Below are 21,076 nucleotides of genomic sequence, written 5' to 3'. Positions count from 1 at the left end.
TTAGTTTGTGTTCATTAAGTCCAAATTATTTGTCCATTTTCAGACCAAGGGAGACAATGCCATCACACCAATTAATATTGTCACAGCTGAGCCCAAGAAAACACCTGAAGATACGTCATGTTCATCAAAAATTCAATAAGACCAGGAATGTTATCACACTGTTAATAATTATTAAACTGCAAATAATATTACATCACACAGTTTACACCTTTGCTATCCTTATTGCTAAGGATAATCTTATAACTAAAGATGGTATAGATACAATTGGTAAAAGATAGATACAACTTTTAATATCGAGGCACCTTAAACGAAGGTTCTGAATCTTTGGAGCTTGTGGGACCCTTCCGTTTCTGAATAATGTTCTGGATTTTCTGCCACTCGCGATCTAACTCTGCTTTCTCATTTTTCTCCTTGTTGAATTTTCTTGTCCTCCTACCATCAGCCATTTTGACACCATATTGGAAGGCAGCCTGTAATTAATTTAATTATGCATTAGAAATCTAAAAAATTGCCTCAATTTTTCAGTTTTAGATTTTTTGTTTTGTAACACATGTGACATTTATTACCTTGGGCAGTGCTTCCTTATTGTTCATATACTCAGAGTACTCCTCTTGGGTGTCAAAGTCCCATCTGCCAACTGGTCCCTTCTTGTTACCCAAGTCCATTTTAGTGTAATCAACCTAAAGCAAAGAATAGAGGGTAAAAAATATTCAGAGCATGGGTTTTTAATTTTTCTATTTTGGTTTGGGAGTGTCCCACCTCATCATCTGAATCATCAATAGCATCTTGCATCTCCTCAAGGCCTGGGTAACACTCAGCATACCCTTCAGGTTCAGTAGCCAGGCGATTAAGAAGCATGCCTTTGGCCTTTGAACCCTCCCCTTTCCTGAAAATAAAAACAACAATGGAAAAAGTCAGAGGAATATTAACTGAATCAGCTACTGTAACAATGAACATTTGACATATTAAGATTACCCTGAGCTACCACTGCTTTCACCAAGTGCATTGACCAGAGCAGAGGGGTTTGGAATCAGGCGAGCAGAGGGTCCTTCGTCAGGGTCTTGTTCAATTTTGCTGAAGTATGGTGCTCTCTTCTTTGCTCTCTGCTCTGCTGCTAAGTGAGATGTTGCTGTGGATGGTTCATATTCTGCCAAGTCCGGATAAATATTCAGATCATCTTCGCCCACTCCTCCTCTTTTGCCGGGCTTGTCTTTCCTTCTGCCCTTTTTACCATGGCGCCCTGCACCAACACAAAAAGATAAAATTAGTTCCCACTTACAAACCACTAAATTCCACTAAGTAATTTTGGCAGTGTGCTGCATATACCTTGACGCAAGTATGACAAAATCTGTGCCAGCTTATTGATTACAATATCATTTGTGGTTAAAGTTGAATTAGTCTGAAGGCTAGGTACATCAGCTTTGCTGCGAATGAGTGTAGTAGGAATGTCTGTCTCAGCAAAGTCCCCATCCAATTCAATAACATAAGCCATACGGCCAGCTCCAAACATCTCATTCAACTCCACTTTCTGTGATGGGAATGCAGCTCGGAAAACATTTCTTCCCAATTTGGTCTGTAAAAATAAATCATTTTAACTTGGTATTTCACACATCCAACCACAAAATGAAAAAAGTAACTGACTGGGATGGTTTCTCTACCTTGAATGTCATTTCTTTATCTTGAGGTGCTTCCTTCTTCTCCTCCTTACGTTCCACAGGTTTTACAACTGCAAGCCTTTCAAGTTCTTCCTCTTCTTCCATTTCCTTTGATTGAATTTCTGACCTCACTTTTTGCAACAACGCATAATCCAAACCTTTCACCAAGTGAGTGTGTTCCATGTCACCACCCAAGAATTTGGATTCCTGAATCATTTGCCTACGTCTTTCAGCGGCATCAAGACCTGCAAATAATTAACATTTAATGCATATTCTTCCATGTGTTTTGTTAAAGAATTGAGATAAAATGCGCACCAGATTTCAGATCAGGAGCTACTGCACGGTATCCACTTGCTGCAGAAAGAGGATCTTCTGGCTGATCTTGGCCTCCATCTCGACGCTCTCTTGCTCGATCTCTGTATTTTTGAGCCAACTCTGCCATTTTATCCTCTTCCTGCTTCTTGAGTTTAGCATAGAAACTCTTTTTCTTACGTCTACGCTCAGCTCGATCGTCTAAATCATCCTCGGCAGGAGTCTGCAAGAAACAGAACAGTGATATTTCTCCCTAAACAATATTTTCATGAAAATGGAGGATGGAAGATGAAAGTACCTTGCTGGATCCAAGCTCCTTGTCTTTCATTGTTGACTGGAGCAAGGAGGACAAGGGCGGGAGCGATGATGGGGCTCCCGCCCTTGGTGTCATGAGCAAACGTCGAAAGTCATCATTGGTGAGGCGAGTTGACTGCTCTCCGATATCAGCATCCATGTCTGGCATGTTGAAGGCTATTCAGGGAAGGAAGAAGCACAGAAATTATGTAAACTAGATTAAAATAGTTGAAGAACTTGCATCAAAAATATAGAAGTGCGATAACTTCCATGAACATAAAATAAAAACACATTCCGACACACAACTTTGCCTTAAAACCTATGTACATATGTAGAGTTAAAAAGGTAATATGTTTCTAGATACCTGTGTATAACAGATGCAAGATAAATGCAAGCTGGACTGTACCAGTTTCTTCAGTCACAGGGTTTGTTATGCTAAAACATCAGCAAATTAAATAACTCCCAACACCAACCAAAATACAAGTTTTAAGCAACAACAAGAACAACAACAACTGGGCCAGCGCCTTCTCTAACTTCAAAAGAAAGGAAGGGAACGGAAAAAAGAAGGACAAGAGGAAGTGTCCTTTGTTGTGTGTGTGAGTGTGTGTGTCTGTGTGGGTGTACTTCAGGATGGTGGCTTGGGTTCATGTTCTTGAGGAAAATGTTCATTTCGGGGCAAATTAAAACTGTATCGAACTATTGAGTCGCTATTCTGGTGCCCGTCTGCAGCATGCAGTCGTCTAAATGACGATAATGCCGTTAGCAGCTCCATGAATTGAGTGCAACTGTGAATTCCTCGTCAAAGATGGCTTTACTCGGGCCCATTCTTTGTTTTGTTTTCGCACTCTCAGTTTTTGGAAGTGAAGCAGAAAGTAACAATTGCGTGAAACCATGTTCTTGTCTTGGTCACATCATGGACTGCAGCAACGCTACATTTGCAGTGCCGCCGGACGTGCCGTCATGGGTCAAAGTGCTGTAAGTACTGCGGCACAAGTACCCAACCCCTAACCCTCCTTTAACTGTCCACTGTTTACCTTTCAAAAACGCTTCTTTCGGGATCAATTTAAAAAAATATAATTTTGATTTTAATGCAATATTGTTGACACGGTTCACGTGCCGCACCCTTAATCTTATTAGATATAATCACAGCTTGCTTTGTGATCCTTTGACGGATGCACATCTTCCATTCAAACAACCTTCTTTGTTTTCTTTTCTTTGATTTATTCTCCATGTCGATGTATACTCATCTATGTGTCTCATTTCTTCACAGTGACCTGAGCTCTGACAAATTGAAGGGGAAAAGCTTTGAACCTCTACGTCATCTGGTGGACCTAACCGAACTGTAAGTACTTTACAATTTTGTGTGAGTCATGCTAAATGTAATCCTTAAACTTTTTTCCCATCGTATTTATTCACTGTTTTCAATTTTTTTCATATCCAGGAAACTCAGTCATAATGAATTCAGTGACATTCCTGACCTTCCATCTAGTCTGATCCATTTATCATCCTTGGTTTTGTAAGTAGACATTCTTGAATTTTGCCTCGTCTTGTTGGTTTTGTTCTGGATTTTAATCTATCATTCTTCTTATATTTTTCTAGGTCTCACAACCAAATTAACATCACCTCTTCAGGGGCCAAAACTTTGTATAAGTTGCCTTTGCTTGCAACACTTGATCTCAGCAACAATTACATCACTCACCTTTCTGGTTCTATTTTTTCGAATACTTCCAGTTTGAAAGAATTGTAAGTAATTCATTTTTGCGGTACTCAGATTAAGGAGAATGGAAAATACTTTTCTTTTTCTTTTAATGTTTTTTAAATGTTATCATTATGCTTATTTTTCCAGGAACCTTAACAATAATGGAATTCACAGACTGGAAGGTGGACAGTTAGAAGGACTTACGAACTTGCAGGACTTGCGCATCAATAAGAATAAGCTCAAAAACATTTCCAATGATGCATTTAAACACTTGAAAGCTCTGCAAAATCTTGATCTGAATCGGAACCAACTGACTACATTAGAGAGTCTCACATTTCAAGACTTGGCTCAGCTAACAACATTACGCATTAGACGGAATAATATTGCTCACCTGGATGATGGTGTGTTCTGGGGATTGAAAAATATCTCCACTCTGCTCTTGGATCATAATAATGTGGCCAACATATCTAAATCGTGGCTGTATGGGCTCGACTCTCTCCATTTGCTAAATCTCAGTCATAATCATGTTAAAGAGCTGGATCTTGAGTGTTGGAGCTTTACTTCCAATCTCCTTGAGCTTGATTTGTCTCACAATCAAATAAAGATGATTGGAAGAAACTCACTTAACCATTTGTCAAAGCTGCAAAGGTTGAAACTGAATGTGAATCACATTTTCTACATAGAGGAGGGAGCTTTTAATCACACTCCTGAGCTTAATGAACTGTAAGCAGTCTTTCTATGATTTTTAATATATTAATATTGCACATTTTTGCCACATCTTTCATAATTACAAGCTTAATTGAAACTTTAACTATGTGTTTCTGCTTACAGGGAATTGAATGGAAATAGCCTGTCTTGGGCTGGTGAAGAAATGAATGGAATCTTCAATAGCCTCACTAAACTTGAAATCTTGAGTCTTGCTGAAAACCGGATCAGCTCCATCAATTACCTGGCATTTGATGGGGTCACCAACTTGAGAGTACTTAATTTGGCAGACAATAGCCTTCTCTCTATTCAAGAAAATCCATGGCTGCATATGTCAAGCTTAACTCAACTATCTCTCAATGTCTCTACTTTAATGTGTGACTGTTCCTTGGGTTGGTTGCCAGTTTGGCTTAAAAAGCAATCATTTGCAAATGAAACTCATCCAACTTGTGCTTATCCCTACTCACTGCAAGGAATATCTGTTAAAAATATTCCCCCTGAAAACTTCTCATGTGGTATGTATCTTTGTGGTTTGCATATTTGTATAAAATCAGTGTGATGTTTTTGTTAAATAACTCAATTTTGTTTGCTTCAGATGGAATTCCAAATCCACACATTATTGAAGAACCAAAGTCGAAGATGGTTCTTCTTGGATCTAATGTTACTCTTCAGTGTCGTGCAAACTCCTCTTCAGATGAAAAAATAACTTTTCGTTGGAAGAGGGATAACATAGAAGTGAAGAGCTCTCTTGGAATGTCTATCAAGTACAATTTCCGTATCAACTCTGATTCCAAGGAGCAAACATCCGAACTCCACATTTATAATGCTTCGCTCAGAGATGCTGGCATTTATCAATGCTTTTCCTCTAATAGTTATGGGTCTGCTCATTCTGGGAAAGCAAATGTGTCTGTTGTTGGTAAGTGTCACTATATGCATTGATGTTCATGAGATGTTCGCCTCAGTGGGTTGAATTTACCTCCTTCATTTTACCCTTCTATTTTCAGTTTTTCCAAAGTTTACCAAGATTCCTGAAGATTTGCAAGTGAAGACAGGGAGCATAGCACGTTTGCCGTGTGCAGCTGAGGGTCTTCCTGAACCTAAAATGTCGTGGCAGAAGGATGGAGGCAACGATTTTCCAGCTGCTCGTGAACGTAGGATGCACGTCATGCCAGATGATGATGTGTTCTTCATTGTTAACGTGAAACCCTTTGATATGGGTGTTTACAGTTGTATGGCCCACAACGATGCTGGGGTTAATGTCACCAATGCATCGCTTACAATTTTAGGTGAGATTATTCTCAGTGCTTTGAGCTACCTGACTATTGCATTCATCCTTCTTGTACTGACATCAGTATTTCTATTTCAGAGACTCCATCATTCCTCAAGTTAATGGAGAACAAAGAGGTCCGTGTGGGGCAGGCAGTTGTTTTGGAGTGTTTATCCACTGGTTCTCCGAGGCCAAGTTTAAAATGGCGCAAAGATGGAATTGAACTTAGACCATCAGACAGGTACCATTTTACAGCAGAGGATGAACTCCTCATCATTAGGAATACCCAGCCTGAGGATGCTGGTAGATATGAATGTGAGCTTTCCAACCCTCTTGGTTCTGAAAGAGGCCATTCTAAGCTGACAATCATTCCAGGTAAACACCTTATCTTGTCAGCAATCGTCTGCATATAAAAACTTTACAAAGTATGGTTTGTATTAATTAACTTGGTGTTTACAGCATCTGGATCTTTAATTATTAATGATGATATGGCTGGCATTATAGTCATTGCCGTAGTTTGCTGTGCTGTGTGCACTTCAGTTGTGTGGGTCATCATTATCTATCAAACTCGCAAACACATGACTCGATCACCACCACCCGCTGGCAATTCTGGTGTAGGACTATCCCATACTGTAGATCTGAAGTTAACATCAGATACCTCTCCTGTTCCACTCTTGGTCTATGGTCATCCTGGAGGACAGATTGCTAATCAGGTGGATACAGACTCCGAACATTCAAGCAGCAAAGACAGTGGCACAGGTGACTCCAAAAGAAGTCACAGCCATGAGGAGCTTCTACCACCACCAGGTACAACACTTCTCCCTTTAATGTTCAATGAGAAATGTAGCATGTAGCTTTATTATCATGGGTTTTCCCTTTTCTTTTTCAGAATCATTGCTACAGGCTAGAAGCTCAGAGGCAGGAGATGATTGTGATGGGGACTCTTCTGATGTTGACAATACAAGTCCAGCAGTCCAAAGATTAGTTGGTCCTGCGAGGTCGCCTGTAAAGGCTCCTCCCTATGTGGCAAGTGTTAAGCATCCTAACCGTCAAAGAAGAACAAACCATGATAGGTGTTATAGACTTAGTATGAGTAATCAAACTGCAACAGTGCATGCCCCAAGACCCACAAGCTATCACTGTTTGCCCTTGGGCCCCTCTGCTCCGCCACCACCTCAGGAAGTGTAGAGTTGAGTCCAACTTCTCCATTTTTTTACCACCTCTTTTTTCGTTATTTTTGTCAGTATTTACAAGTCTCATCGTTTTTAATAACTTTTGTAAAGCGAGGTCTTCTAAAATTTCTTTTGGATAGAAGTATTTGCCATACTTCTCTTCAATCTGTGGTTGATACAAAGACAGCTGTTAGTATTATACCTTTGTTATGAATGTGATATTATGTGATAAGTTGCTTAGAAATGTGTTTATCCTCGCTTTGAGACTTATGGTGAGTTGTTTTTGTGGAGCAGAGGGTTATGTATTGTTTGAAGCACTGATAATGTTCCTAAGTCTGTATGTACCATTGTAATATTTACATTTTTGTATGTATTTACTCATGTATAAATGTATTAATGTTTTGTTTATTTTGTCTTGACTAAAAGGCATTGACAGATAAATTTCTGCCTTAAATGCTGCAGCTAGATAGCTTTGACAAGACTGATTATATTGACTGAACTTAAGTTTTGATGTGCCTGCAAAGTCTGTGCTTTCCAAAATTTTGGAAAAAAAAGTTCATATTGTTCAGATGACGCTATTGTAAGTGCAGAACTGATTGCCTCTTTTCCTCTATCTTTTTGCTTGATGAAATGTGAAGTAATCAGTTTTTTGTTCCTATTTACATGAATGAGGCTCTTTGCAGATGAGCTCAAATGTACCACTTGCTTAATGCCTTTATTTTCAAGTGTGTTACAAATTACTATTTTCTCGTGTTTGATATGACCCTAATATTATGAAAAAGGTAATGATGCTTAACAATGCTTGCGGTTTGTTTTACTGAGGATTGAATGCCTGGGTGTACTATTTTAGGTAGCCTTTTTCTAAAAAAAGTGCATTGTTAATCATTCCACTGTGTAGTTACACTGTTAAAATTTTGTAAATCTTTTTGCGAATTATTAGTTTTTAGGGGGATTTTGTTAACCTGACTGACAATAATACATGTTAACTGTCAGTATTATATACTCAGTTTTTGTCTCCAAAGAACTATGTACGACCGTACTGACACTGTCATCTAATGAAGCCCCAAAGGCTTAACTGTTCCACTTCATAGCCCACTGAAGTGTATTAAGTAGTAATCTACTTCAAAATTTGAACTGAAACCATGACTATATTGTTTATGGCTTTATCTTAAAAGATCGGTCTGATGATTGTAACAGCTGTGGTAAATAGTTGTGACACATTTGTTAACCAAATTAATTAATGTAAGAGTAATGAAAACATTAAACTCTCCTTAGGGGCCAGTATCGTCTTTTGGATTTTACAGAATGAGCCTATTTTCTTATTTAACTAAAGATGTTTCAGAGTTTACCCAGACTTATTTTGAAATTTGTCTGTGTACTTATCGGTAAACAATGTTGCCTGCAGTGTCTTAAGCCTTTTTGATTGAAATAAACATGTTTTTCTACCAATGAATTTACCTTTGTTACTCCATTGAAAGTCTCAGTATTCTCAGTGTTATTGTGGCTGTAATGTTGCTCTTGAGTGAAATAAATGCAAATTACATAATAAATTTGAATTTATTGTTCAAACCTTAATCTGGACTTAGGTGGGCAATCACATCACCTTTAACTGTCGGGTTTTAGTGATTTATTTAAATATTCTCAACTAGTATCTACAAAAGTATTCTTTCCACTGCTATGAACAATTTCAATGTAGCCATTTCAAATTGGGGCAAAGCATCTGGTATGTGCACGCTTCCTTGTGGTCTCTCAATTTGTTCTATGGTGTACTATTCTAACAATTTTCTATCTCACATACACCCTTAACTCTCATAAACTCAAGCATTTTATCCAGTAATTTAAATTTATTTATTTCATGTGTGGTATAGTAACTGCTGTAGCAGTGAGACTTGCGCTTCTGGCATTTAGATGGTGGAGCCTCAACAAGTTTTATCACAATATAAATTAACAAAAAGTATGAAAACAAACAATGAACCGATAAGGAAAAGAAATAAAATTTAACAACTTTTAAATTAAGTTTCCTAATATAGAATGCTCAAAGCTGGAAACAGCACGACTACACACCTCAGAGGGAAAGGAATGCACAAAAACATTGGAATTTATGCTGTTTTTATGAGTAAAATTTTTTACACTGATTACGGCAGGATTAATTAACCCTGAATATGGTGCTTCAGACGCAACCCTGCTGCCTCAGGGTGCTTCCCCAGATCCTCCACTGCAACAAGCTGCAGTACAAGAAATCTGAAACACCCAATCCAATACTCTATCATTTTATTTAGACTGTGAAAACATTTTTCAATCCTAGATAAAAATATGAAACCAAAGACTAAACAACAACACAATGTTTTGAATCAAAGTTGAAATTTGGATGGCTTTCTCAAAAACATTATGAATTAAGATAAGTAAACTACTGTGTAATTACAGTGTGCGGCTTGCTGAGCAAAACGAGAAAACTTGAACTGCATTCGACGGAATTTCTCATGTCGTGGAGACAATAAATTTGATGCCTAATTATCATGGAATAACTATAACATTGCTCCCTAAACTTAAAATATTCTCCTGATCCTACCAAACGGACAATAAAGTTTAACTTGGAAGAAGCCAAATGTTTGGTGAAAAAGGGGAAATAAACTAATTTCATCCTCCTCTACTGAAAAACAACAACATGAAGGCATTTGAGATACGAATCCTAGAAGTGGCTATCACACGGTCAGTGAATCTCATAATCCAATCCATCACTTGTCGTTCATTACATTCAAAACTGCCGTGCCTGGCGACACACGGGGGCCTCCCTGCCGAGCCTTGCCGGTGTGGTGCCCGCGGAGCCCCCAAGGCCCCCAGGCCCCCAGGCCCCCAGGCCAGCGTGGCTGGCGCCCGCCATGTCCCGGGTGGGCAGCCCGCCACGCGCCCTTTTGCCCGCCAGTCGTGCCCACCCACCCGGCTTGTCTGAGAAAAAGCCCTACACTGTTATAGGGCTCTAGACTAGAGAGGATGCCACTGCGTGGCCATGGCGTGGCGCACCGCCGGGCTGCAGGCTGCGCCACTGCGAGTGGCACCCACACCGTTCCGCCTCTCCCAGGTCGTCCCGCACGCTCCCGGAACCGGAAGCACCGGAAGTGCGCGACCGGAAGCGGAGCCGGCAGTAGTGACGGCGTGGACGTCGCTGATGTGTGGTCGGGCGCAATAGCACGGTATAGCACGCTATAGGTAGCGGGCAAACATGATCCAGTAGGTGCAGTTGAGGACGAAGAAGAGCAGCGGGAAGAAGACCCTGGAGAAGCGGTCGATGTTGAGGGCCTGCATCCGGGCGCGCTGGGCCGGGCTGGGCCTCGGCGGCGGCGGCGGCACCGGCACGTGGGTGTGGGCGTGGCCGTGGCCGTGGCCGTGCCCGTGGCCGTGCAGCAGGCGCGCGTTCTCCTGGGCAAACGAGCGCACTCAAAGACTCAGGACTCTAGCAGTGGGCGGGCTGAAAAGCGCCAGGCAACACTTGGGGAGGCACAGTGGGCCAGAAGACCGGTGGCGGCGGCCAAAACTCTAGACGCGTTTTGAGCTCCAGAGTCACTAAACAGGCCTCGAACCGAACGTGTGACCCCACCAATGGATTGCTCTCAGAACGAGGAATCCATTGGTGGGGTCACACGTTCGGTTCGAGGCCTGTTTAGTGACTCTGGAGCTCAAAACGCGTCTAGAGTTTTGGCCGCCGCCACCGGTCTTCTGGCCCACTGTGGGAGGCTAGGCCCCTCCACAGTGCTGCCGATGCACCGGTGCCGGCCGCAGCCTGCCTTCGAGACAACTTTTCGGGAGCAATGCCCCGATATTGCCTCGTTGGCAGGCCTGCACGAGGTTGGCAACCCACTGGTGCATGCTGGTGATTTTGGGCAAGGCGCCACGGGACGGCGTACCTTGGCGGCCAAGTCGAAGATCTTGTCCTTGTCCTGCTTGTTCGGGTCGGGCGGCGGCTTGGGTGCGTCCGAGTCACCAAGCACGATGTTGACGAGGCAGTACTCCATGAGCGCCATGAACACGAATCTGGGTCACATGACACATGCGCTAATGATGGCCCGGGGCTGGGGAGGTGGCAGACTGAGAGCCGTTTTCGTCGCCCTGTCGCTCTCGCCCTCATGGGGCGACCCGTGTAGGTGTGAGAGAGGCAGAGCAGCGAAAACGACTCTCGGAATCAGTCTGCTGGCTAGGCCCAGCCGCCCTCAAGGAGGAAAAGGGTGGGAGAGCGTGACGAGGAGAGAGAGGGAGGATAAGGGGCACAGTGGCAATTACTCTATTATGCGTCAGGGCGGCGTGTACAGTGCACTCACACAGTGCAGGCCGACATGAAGGCGTCCACCGCCTTGAGGTAGGACACGGGCGGCAGCGAGGCCTGCGACTTGGCGTGCTGCGTGGACAGCGTCAGCAGCGACGTGACGCCCAGGGTGACCCTGGCCGGCGCCGCCTCCGGCTTGATCCAGAAGGACACCCAGGACATGATGACTATCAGGCAGGTGGGGATGTAGGTGTGGAAGAGGTAGTAGCCCAGTCGCCGCTTGAGCACAAACACCACCTCGAGGCACGTGAAGTTGCCTGCAACACGTCAGCGCGCGTCAGCGTCAGCGGCGGACGTCGCTCTGTCTCTGTCGCACTCACGGGCGCCCCTTAGGAGCGCGACAGAGACAGAGCGACTCTTCGGAAGCGCTCGCCTGGAAATAATTCGCCACGAAGCCGGGGCGCCGCGTCGTCGTGCGAAAGAGACAGACCTGTGGAGTACACCTGGGTGCAGTCGGCGGTGTTGTTCTTGACGAGCTGCAGCTGGGGGAGCTCGATGTTCTCGTCCACGACCAGCGGCACGTCGGGGTCCCACTGGAACACCATGTCGTCCGTGGTGTGCGACACTGCCAAGCAGACGACAACAACATCAATGACGTCACGTCAAACAACAGCAACAAAAATAGCGCCAAATGTTTTCATTTCCGTCTGTCGACCTGCGGCTCTGCCTCTGTGACTCTGTGACCGGGACGAGGATGTAATTTGCTGACGAAGTGGGAGCAGCCTCCGGGAGGCCAAGTGTCGTGAACGTAGCTTGTTACCTCAAGTTGTTACTGCTAAAGCTTTATGAAAAGGGCAAAGGGGCACCGGGGCCACGAGGAGTTGGGAGTGTGGGGCGGCCCTCGGCGGCCCTCTGCTCGGCCGTGGCGCCCCGCCCCGCCCCGCCCCGCCCCGCCCTCTCTTGGTTTTGTCACAGACCTCTTCACCGTCGTCTCTCGAGGGGGAAACGCGCGGCTGTTGCAACAATTTCCCCGCCCCTCGCTTCGCGCTTGCCGCTTCCCTTTCTAGGCGACTGAAGACTCAAAATGCGACGAGTGTACTCACGGCTCTCCATCTGCAATTTGCACTCTTGCGTGTCGTGCGGGTAGATCATGAAGTTCATGGCGCACGAGAGCGTGAGCGTCAGCCTGCGGAAGGGAAACATTTTGAGAACGGGGCCGTGAGTCGGCGTACGGCACAGTGGGCCACAAGACCGGTGGCGGCGGCCAAAATCCCGGACGCGTTTTGAGCCCCAGAGTCGCTAAATGGGACTCGAACCGAACGTGTGACCCCACCAATGGATTCCTCGTTCGGAGAGCAATCCATTGGTGGGGTCACACGTTCGATTCGAGTCCCATTCAGCGACGCTGAGCTCAAACCCCGTCCAGGATTTTGACCACCTCCACCTGTCTTCTGGCCCGCTGTGCGGGGGTGGAGGGCGACCGAGGGCGACACTCACTTGACCATGTAGAGGATGGTCTTGTCCTTGTAGAGCCACATGTAGTGGTTGGGGATGGTCATGGTCTGGAACGTGACGGCCTTGGCGTTCTTGAAGAACGAGTCCGGTCTCCACATGTTCTTCAACCAGTCTACTTCTAATAACCTGCCGAGCAGAGGGACGGACGGTGAAAGCCGCGTGGAAGGGAAAGCCAGAGAACACCATACAACCTTAGCGCGCTTTACCTATATTCTGACGTCATGTTTTCAGGTAACCGCAGTCGGTGGTCTTTCCAAGTTTGAGCGAAGAAAATGTCTGCAGCGTACGTCTGTCAACAATAGCGATAAACACGTTAGTCATCCATAAAGTACAATGTCAAAAAACACCAACTATCTGTAAAACGAACGTCGCGTCCCCACCATCGAGTTCTCGTCGATGGAGTCGAGCCCCATGACGGTGACGTGGAAGTAGACGACCGTGGGGCCGCCGTCCTTCTTGGGGGGCCGCATCTTGTCGTAGAGCTTGGGGTTCTCCGGGAGGATGTCGCTGAACATGAGGCTCCTGCACAGTAAATGTCTCACGGTGAAGGGCTGCACCAACATAATACGGTAGAGATTTTCTCCATAATACCAACGAAATTTGTCAAAATCTCTATAAGGTACAGTGAATTCTCAGTGGTATGTTACGAAGTCAGCTGCACCACCATAATATGGAACATTTTCACCATAACATGGAGAATCTTCACTGTACAACATTTAGAGTGTGCAACAGCACGCCGTCAACCACTCTGCCCCTCTCGCACCCTCGGAACGTCCCGCGAGTGCGACAGAGACAGCGACAGAGCGACTGGCTCGTTCTTGGCTCCGAGCGCCCGCGGAACGCGGGGTAGGCAACCCGGCACACAGCGGTACGCCGCACGGTGGACATTGCCTACCCAGCCGGGCTGCAGGGCTCGAGCCAGTTTCCACAAAAGACGGATTCCCAAACGAGTGCGAGAGAGACAGAGCGACGACACTCACTGCTGGTACTCCGCGCCTCCCGGCGTGGCCAGCATGAGGGCCTGCAGGACGGCCAGCAGCAGGGCCAGGGCGGCGCCCAGCCCGCGCAGCGTCAGCAAGCACGTCATCCTGGGCCTCCTGGGCATCCGAGGTCTGCTAGGCGCGGGGCGGGGACGACGGGGCCGTCGGGGCGGCGGGGCAGGGCAGAGGCCGGGCCGGGGGCCGCGGGGGCCCTGTCAGGGCGGCTGTTCGCCCCGCCACGACCTGCAACAAGGAGAAGAACCACCGCGTCCAGCACACTCCGTTCCGCGCGCTGTCTCTCTCGCACCTACGGGACGCCCAATGAGTGCGAGAGAGACAGCGCGACGACAACGAATCGCGGAATGAGTCTGATGCTGCATCCCCGCTCAGCAGGAAAGTTGCTCGAGTGACTGCGGTCCCGCCCGGGTACACTCTCCGCAACTTTGATTTCGCGAGGTGACACAAAACTCAGCAAAACGAAACAGAGTGCGGGTTTTCCAGGACCACCCAGATAAAAAAAGGTATATATTTTTGTTCGGCCTGGAAAATCCAACCCGGAGAAGCCTCTAGACGCCCCTCCCCCAAAAAATTCTGACCACTGGCGTCGCCTTATGACATGGACTCCACGAACACCGGCTGGACGGTCTGCTCGGTGCACTGCACAGCTGGTCTTGCATCGATAATTTCTCTCTCTCTCTCTCTCTCTCTCTCTCTCTCTCTCTCTCTCTCTCTCTCTCTCTCTCTCTCTCTCTCTCTCTCTCTCTCTCTCTCTCTCTCTCTCTCTCTCTCTCTCTCTCCCTTCCAGGAAATGCAATGTCGGGCAGCGCTGTGTGGGCACTAAGTCTCTGCCTGGCGGGGTAGTGGGGCGGGGCGGGGCGGGGCGGTGGAGGCGCGGCGCCCCTAGGCGAGGCAGGGCTGGAACAGAGGCTCTGAGCACGTCGTCGGCGTCCCGGGCGTCCCGACCGTCCCGGGCAGTGAGGGCTGGCGAGAGCGAGCGAGAGCAAAAGCCCCCACCCACCGCCACCCTCACCCTCCCCGTCTTACTCGCTTGTCCGACTTCACTCCTGCCTGCTCCGTTGTTAGCAAGGATTTCTATCGGCGTGTGAAGGACTCTGGAGTGCCCCCTCCCCCTCCCCCAGCGTCGTCCTCCTCCCACACATCCCCAGCGTCGAGCCCCCTCTCCCCCTCTACTCCTCTTCAGCGAAAGTTTGAATCCCTCCGCGATTTGCACCTCGCGGGCTTCGCAGGCTCGCAGCCGCGCAGCCGCGGTCCTCGAGATTAGCTGAATTTACGGTGGCGTGACCCGCGACCCGCGAATGGCGCGCAATCCACGAGGAGCGGTGAGTTACGGGGAATAATACCTTCGTCTCGCCGCCGCGGGTTGATCTGCTTACTTCGGGCGCGGATCCAGGAAATTCCAGGACATTCCAGGACATTCCAGGGAGGGGGTAGAGCGGTGCTTTCGCCTACTTTTGGTGGAAACGTGGCGCGTGTGTTGCCTACCGTCCAGGAGGTCTACACTGGTAGACAACGAATGTGACGTCATATTCGTTGCAGTGTGAATTTTGTCACATTCGTTACGTGACTCGGCCGTTTAAGTAGGGTGTCACATTCGTTTGTATGTTGATCAACATTCAAACGAATGTGACATCATATTCAAACGAACGTGACAAAACTCACATACGAACGAGAATGTCGTCACATTCGTTGGTTACCGGTGTATCTTGTAAGAAGGGTGCAGCGTGCCGCAACCGACACAGTCTCCACCTCTTTGCGGCCACCCCCTCCCCTCCCCTCCTTCCCTTCCCCTCCCCTCTCCTCCTCGGACAAAAGAGTCGATAATTATAGCGCCGATCAAGACCGCTGCCTGTCTGCCAGTCGCAGTGAGAGTCGGGCATAAAAGAGAAAGCGGGCGGGGTGCGGCGGGGTGCGGCGGGGTGCGGCTCGGCGCGCACCACGAGATGCTGGGGGTCGTGTCTCGCGTCTGCACACACACTGCACGAGCTGCGCGAGGGTCAAGTGCATCGAAGGAAAGAAAGGCCGGGGGAGGAAGCCGCGAGGCGAGGCGGGGCGGGGCGGGGCGGGGCGCTCCACCACGCAGGAGACTCAGAGTCGCCTGTACGAGTGCGAGAGAGACAGAGCGACGAAAACGACTCTCAGAGTCAGTCTGCTGGGACGCCGCTGCGGCATGCCGCCTCTGTGGCGTGGAGTGCGGCTCTGCCTGGCTGCCTCGCTGCATGCCGTGCCGGCCCCTGGGGTCTCTTTGATTGAATCCGACCGCCGCGCCGCCGCGCCGCCAGGGCCGTGGAGGGCATCAGGTTGTGCGGGGTGGCAGCCATGCCAGTGACGGTGGACGACGCCGTCGGCCTGCCGTCGGCCTGCCGGCACCCGGCTCGCGGTGAGAGCGATACACTCCCCCGGCCCCAGATAAGGCATGATCCACTCCAGGCTGGAGTCTCCAGTCTCCAGCGCACCCCGCACGCCGACTCCGAAAGTCGCTTTCGTCGCTCTGTCTCTCTCGCACTCACGGAGTGTGCCGCAGTGGCGCGAGAGAGACAGGGTGCGCTTGGGAAGCAGCCCTGCAGCAGGGCCTTGCCCGCTGCCCCTGGCTGCCCCTGCCTCAGAGGCCTGCCGCGCCCTTCAAAGCCAAGTGTGGTGGCGAACGGCTTCGAATACTCGCGAGAAACGTGCGGCACGGCACGGCGTTACAGTGTACGCACGCCGATGCGGCGGTGGGAGCGATTACGTCCAGCAGACTGACTCCGGGAGTCGTTTTCATCGCTCTGTCTCTCTCGCACTCATGGGGCGTCCCGTGTGGGTTCGAAAAAGAGACAGCCTGTCATTTTCCCTCGTCTGGTTCCGCCCCGCGGCACAGCGCGAGTCATCGGGGCAGGGATGCAAGGATGATCCGATTGAGAAGCTTCCCACTAGACTGATTCCGCTCGGTCTCTCTCGCACTCATGGGGCGTTCCGTACAGGTGCGAGAGAGACAGAGCGACGGAACCGACTCTGGGAATCAGCCTGCTGACATTGCCGAGGTCGGCGTCTGGCGGCCAGGCGCGGCGACTCCCATATCAAACGGCAAAAACAGGGAGAGGAAAGGAAACCGAAAAATAAAGAGCATAAAAAACAAACAAAAACTTTTTTGCGTCCATGTTTTTTTGTTTCACTTTGGGGTGCAGCCTTTTCAACCTAATGTGCAGATACAGGCTTTGGTGCTCGTCGAGGCGTGCTCAAACTCCCTCGAAAGCTTGAGAGAAGCCCAGTTCGAAAGCCGAGTGCCGCGAGTGAAAGCCGGGAGGTCATTTTTACGGTCTGATTCCAAGGGGGCGCCACTGTGGGCACCACTGTGGGCACCACACCTGCCGCGACACATGTTTTCTCTAATCATCAACGGCACCGCTGTCAGCGCGTCCAGCGGCGTGCGGTAACACCGCCTACTCGCCCTTGGGCACGCAAGCCACACCATAATCTCCCCTCGACGAGTTCAAAACCGCGCGAACCTCGTTAGAGCGAACCCGCGCTCCAAAGGGGGAGCGAAACCCCGAACCATAGGGAGAAGAAAAACGAAAAGCGAGAGACGAGAACAGCGGTACCAATTAGGGTAATGGTGTGGTGGTGCGGCTTACCTTGTGCGAGGCGCCCTCCGAGGGGCGGCGGGCGGATCCAGTGGGTACCACGGGCCGGCCGCGCCACGCCGAGACGAGCCAAGCGGGCCCAGTCGTTCAAGTCACTGGAGGGGCAGCCCCACTGGGGGCGCCATGAGCCCCATGCCCGGTCTGCCCGGCCCTGGTGTCGCTCGGCGTCGCCCTGGTGTCGCTCGGCGTCACTCGGCGTCGCCCTGGTGACACTCGGCGTCGCTCTGGTGACGCTCGGAGTCGCTCGGCGTCGCCCTGGTGACACTCGGCGTCGCTCTGGTGACGCTCGGAGTCGCTCGGCGTCGCCCTGGTGACACTCGGCGTCACTCGGCGTCGCCCTGGTGACACTCGGCGTCGCTCTGGTGACGCTCGGAGTCACTTGGCGTCGCCCTGGTGTCGCTCAGTCGCTCGGCGTCGCCCTGGTGACACTCGGCGTCGCCCTGGTCACGCTCGGTCGCTCGGCGTCGCCCTGGTGACGCCCCGGCGACCCGGCTCGAGACGTCACACCATGGCAGTCGCCGTCCGGGGAAGTACCTAGGCGGAAGGCTCTTGACACACTTTTGGTGGACACAGCACTTTTCAACAGCCCCCAGCACCCCTTCCCCGCGCCGCGGCCCCCCCCCCTCCCTCCGGCCCTCCGGGGCTTTACAGACCTCGAACCGAATTATTCAAGTTGATATTAGTGTCAAAACATAGCTAAATATTCCAGGGGCCTATGCCACTGATTGAAATCTCGCAAATTGTACTGTGTCTCTCTCGCACTCCTACGGCACGCCCCATGAGTGCGAGAGAGACAGAGCGTCCTTCCTCTCGATCTCTGAACACTGCGTGCGCCCATTATCCGCAGGGCCGGCAGTTTATTTGCAGTGGCTTCGTACCGCAGGCAGTGGGCTGCATTCGGACAGCGCTCCCGTCGCTCTGTCTCTCTCGCACCCATGGGGCGTCCCGTTGGCGTGCGAGAGAGACGGGTAGCGGAATCGCCTCTGCAGTTTAACAACGGCTGTGTCAACACGTCGGTCTTATTAGCCGGGCGGGAGGGGGTGGGGGGAGGGGAAGGGAGGGGGGACGCGAGAGGGAGTGAGAGGGAGCGAGGTGTGTCGCCCCGCTCGTCCTCGACCGTCCTCGACGACAGAGATGATTAAATCCTCGCGGGCAGTAATGACGTCCTCGGTTTGACGAGCGACTCCAGCGCCGCCGCGCTCCGTCTCTCTCGCACTCGCGGGGCGGCCCGTTTGGGCCCGTCGGGGTGCGGGAGAGACGGTCGGCGGGGGGAGGACCAGGAGCACCTCCAGGAGGAGGAACGGGCGGCTGAGCAGGAATTGGACACGGCGGGGAGCATCCGCCAAGACTCCGGCCTGGCCCGGCCTCATTACAACCTTTCTTGAAGGAGGTTAGGGAAACCACACCGCAAGGGCGCCCCCCCCCCAAAAAAAAAGCGGCAACAACTTTACCTACGCTAACGACAGCGCGGTTCCTAGTTTAGAAAAGGGGCACACGTGGTTTTTAGCGGCCGAATAATACGTTTTGCCGGTTTTATGTTTAGCTCTGCTGACCGACCTACCGCGAGGCTCGAAAAGAAAGAAGGCCAATTTCCTCGAGAGAGGGGAATTTTTCTAGTAACAAGCATAATGTACCTCACGGTGAAGGAAATTGCCCTGGCTCCCAGTAAGTTCCACGCAGTTTCACGACTTTTTTTTTCTGAGTGTGGGCTGAGGCTTCCGGGCGCGGCGGGGCGGCGGGGCCAGGGTGAGTGCGTTGATGTCGTTGCAGTCGGCACGGCCATGGCAGCCAAAGGGGACGGGTGGAGCGAGTGAGACGGCAAACGCGCGTCCGCGAGTGTGTCTCCGTCAGAGGGAGCACGAGAAACAAGAAATCACATTGCACAAAGGGGAAAAAGTTAAGGCGACAACACGCGGCCGCACCACTCACCACCCGCCGCGTGCAGGCCGACAGGCCGACTCCGCACAGTGGGCCAGAAGACCGGTGGAGGCGGCCAAAACTCTAGACGCGTTTTGAGCTCCAGAGTCGCCAAATGGGACTCGAACCGAACGTGTGACCCCACCAATGGATTGCTCTCCTAACGACGAATCCATTGGTGGGGTCACACGTTCGGTTCGAGGCCTGTGTAGCGAAGATGAAGCTCAAAACGCGTCAAGAGTTTTGGCCGCCTCCACCGGTCTTCTGGCCCACTGTGCTCCGCAGTGCGCTCCCGTCGCTCTGTCTCTCTCGCACTCGTGGGGCGTCCCGTGGGGGTGCGAGTGAGACAGAGCGCTGTTCGGGAACGGCCTGAATCTTCGAGCCGCGGAGACGCCTCTGGCTGCCCCTGGCTGGTCCGTCCACACCTCGATTCAAGTCTCCTCGGCGTCCGGCCGTGCGGCGCACAGTGGGCCAGAACACCGGTGGAGGCGGCCAACACTCTAGACGCGTTTTGAGCTCCAGAGTCGCTAAATGAGACTCGAACCGATCGTGTGACCCCACCGATGGATTGCTCTCCGAACGAGGAATCCATTCGCGGGGTCACACGCTCGGTTTAGCGACTTTGAAGCGCGAAACGCGTCTAGAGTTTCGGCCGCCCCCACCGGCCTTCTGGCCCACTGTGCGGCGTGGAGCCGAGGCAGTGACAACGAGGACGGCAAGCGTCTCCACTTACTTGTGGACTTCCCCGTCGGGTTGCTGGCTGCGCCGGCCGAGGTGGCGGAGGAGAGCGAAGCTGCTAGACGACGTCGACGCGGACGCCCCAGCGGGGGCAGGCCGTATCCAGAGAGTGACGCACTGGGGGCCCCGCGTGCACCAGGCCGCGCGGCCGGGGCACTGGTCGGACGGCTGGACAACTTCGCACGGGGTCCGCGGGCAGGGTCGGCGGGAGGACCGGGACGGCCGCCAGCCGCTAGCTAGGAATGTCCTCCGGAGGGCATGCCCGCTGTGCCCGCTGTGCCCGCCTGAGCCTGCAACCCCCGCCCGACGCGCCTGGAGGCTGTGGCTGCCTGGGGCTGCCTGGGCTGCCTGGGCCTGCAGGGACTCCGACTCCAGCGAGGCCGTGGCAGAAGGCCGCCCCTCCAGCCTCCAGCTCCTCCAGTCCCGCCACCCCTCGCGCCCCCTCCGAGACCCTCCCCTGGGGAAGGCTTCGCTGGCCTGGCTTCGCGGTGTGGTGGTCGCTGGTTGGTGCTGCTGCTACACTGCGGGGCCTAAGCAGGCCTCGCGGCACTGGGAAAGGGGGGGGGGGGCGCCATCTGCATCAACGCGTTGCAGCACCTCGTTCTGAACGGTGGCCGCTGAGGACTGCAGCACAGGTGCATGGGGCTGCTTGCCAATGGGTCAGGGGGAATTCAGGTCACCCTTTGACACGCCCGGGGTGGCCCCTACCAGCCCCTACGCCCGGACGACCTCTTGGAGGGCTTGCTTTAGACCGATCGCCGCGTTAAGTCACAAACTTGGCGTATCGGATTAGGACGCCGTTTGAAATGAGTCACCCCCTCTGCCCTCCGCTCACCCCGCGGCCATACCGTGCGCCTGCGTAATTATGGTGTGTGTCTTTCACGTTTACTTTACGTAAGCTTTCGAGTGAGATCGTGTGTGTGTGT

At 50.9% G+C, this 21,076-nt stretch overlaps 3 protein-coding genes across 5 annotated transcripts; 1 reads left to right on the top strand and 2 right to left on the bottom strand.

Moving 5' to 3' along the window:
* Positions 1 to 148: 148 nt before the first annotated feature.
* Positions 149 to 2,782, bottom strand: LOC117639309 (protein Red). Of its 2 annotated transcripts, XM_034374850.1 has the most exons (10): positions 2,626 to 2,782; positions 2,363 to 2,438; positions 2,266 to 2,323; positions 1,971 to 2,190; positions 1,659 to 1,900; positions 1,327 to 1,573; positions 976 to 1,240; positions 760 to 886; positions 567 to 680; positions 149 to 470 (listed from the first exon to the last, which is right to left on the bottom strand). In XM_034374850.1, the coding sequence occupies exons 2-10, from the start codon at positions 2,428 to 2,430 to the stop codon at positions 288 to 290; spliced, it is 1,524 nt and encodes a 507-aa protein (XP_034230741.1). In that variant the 5' UTR covers positions 2,431 to 2,438; positions 2,626 to 2,782; the 3' UTR covers positions 149 to 287. The 2 variants fall into 2 exon arrangements, with proteins under 2 accessions (XP_034230741.1, XP_034230740.1); XM_034374849.1 differs by having other exon boundaries at positions 2,266 to 2,438.
* An 87-nt stretch (positions 2,783 to 2,869) lies between these two features.
* Positions 2,870 to 8,557, top strand: LOC117639308 (leucine-rich repeats and immunoglobulin-like domains protein 1). The gene is made up of 11 exons (XM_034374848.1): positions 2,870 to 3,236; positions 3,532 to 3,603; positions 3,703 to 3,777; positions 3,861 to 4,004; positions 4,108 to 4,683; positions 4,792 to 5,180; positions 5,261 to 5,581; positions 5,670 to 5,951; positions 6,032 to 6,307; positions 6,392 to 6,739; positions 6,822 to 8,557. Exons 1-11 carry the CDS (start codon positions 3,067 to 3,069, stop codon positions 7,118 to 7,120), a joined length of 2,952 nt encoding a protein of 983 aa, XP_034230739.1. The 5' UTR covers positions 2,870 to 3,066; the 3' UTR covers positions 7,121 to 8,557.
* A 1,471-nt stretch (positions 8,558 to 10,028) lies between these two features.
* On the bottom strand, positions 10,029 to 13,982 carry LOC117639328 (glycine receptor subunit alpha-2). 2 transcript variants are annotated; one of them, XM_034374886.1, is made up of 9 exons: positions 13,858 to 13,982; positions 13,258 to 13,399; positions 13,084 to 13,166; positions 12,860 to 13,003; positions 12,466 to 12,548; positions 11,853 to 11,987; positions 11,418 to 11,679; positions 11,007 to 11,133; positions 10,029 to 10,521 (listed from the first exon to the last, which is right to left on the bottom strand). In XM_034374886.1, the coding sequence occupies exons 1-9, from the start codon at positions 13,980 to 13,982 to the stop codon at positions 10,306 to 10,308; spliced, it is 1,317 nt and encodes a 438-aa protein (XP_034230777.1). In that variant the 3' UTR covers positions 10,029 to 10,305. The 2 variants fall into 2 exon arrangements, with proteins under 2 accessions (XP_034230777.1, XP_034230778.1); XM_034374887.1 differs by having other exon boundaries at positions 10,029 to 10,518.
* Between the last annotated feature and the right edge of the window lie 7,094 nt (positions 13,983 to 21,076).

The sequence above is a fragment of the Thrips palmi genome, unplaced genomic scaffold (assembly GCF_012932325.1).
Source record: "Thrips palmi isolate BJ-2018 unplaced genomic scaffold, TpBJ-2018v1 HiC_scaffold_11, whole genome shotgun sequence".
Taxonomy (NCBI): domain Eukaryota; kingdom Metazoa; phylum Arthropoda; class Insecta; order Thysanoptera; family Thripidae; genus Thrips; species Thrips palmi.
The sequence above is the reverse complement of the archived record's forward strand: the minus strand, read 5'-3'. Positions and strand labels throughout refer to the sequence as shown.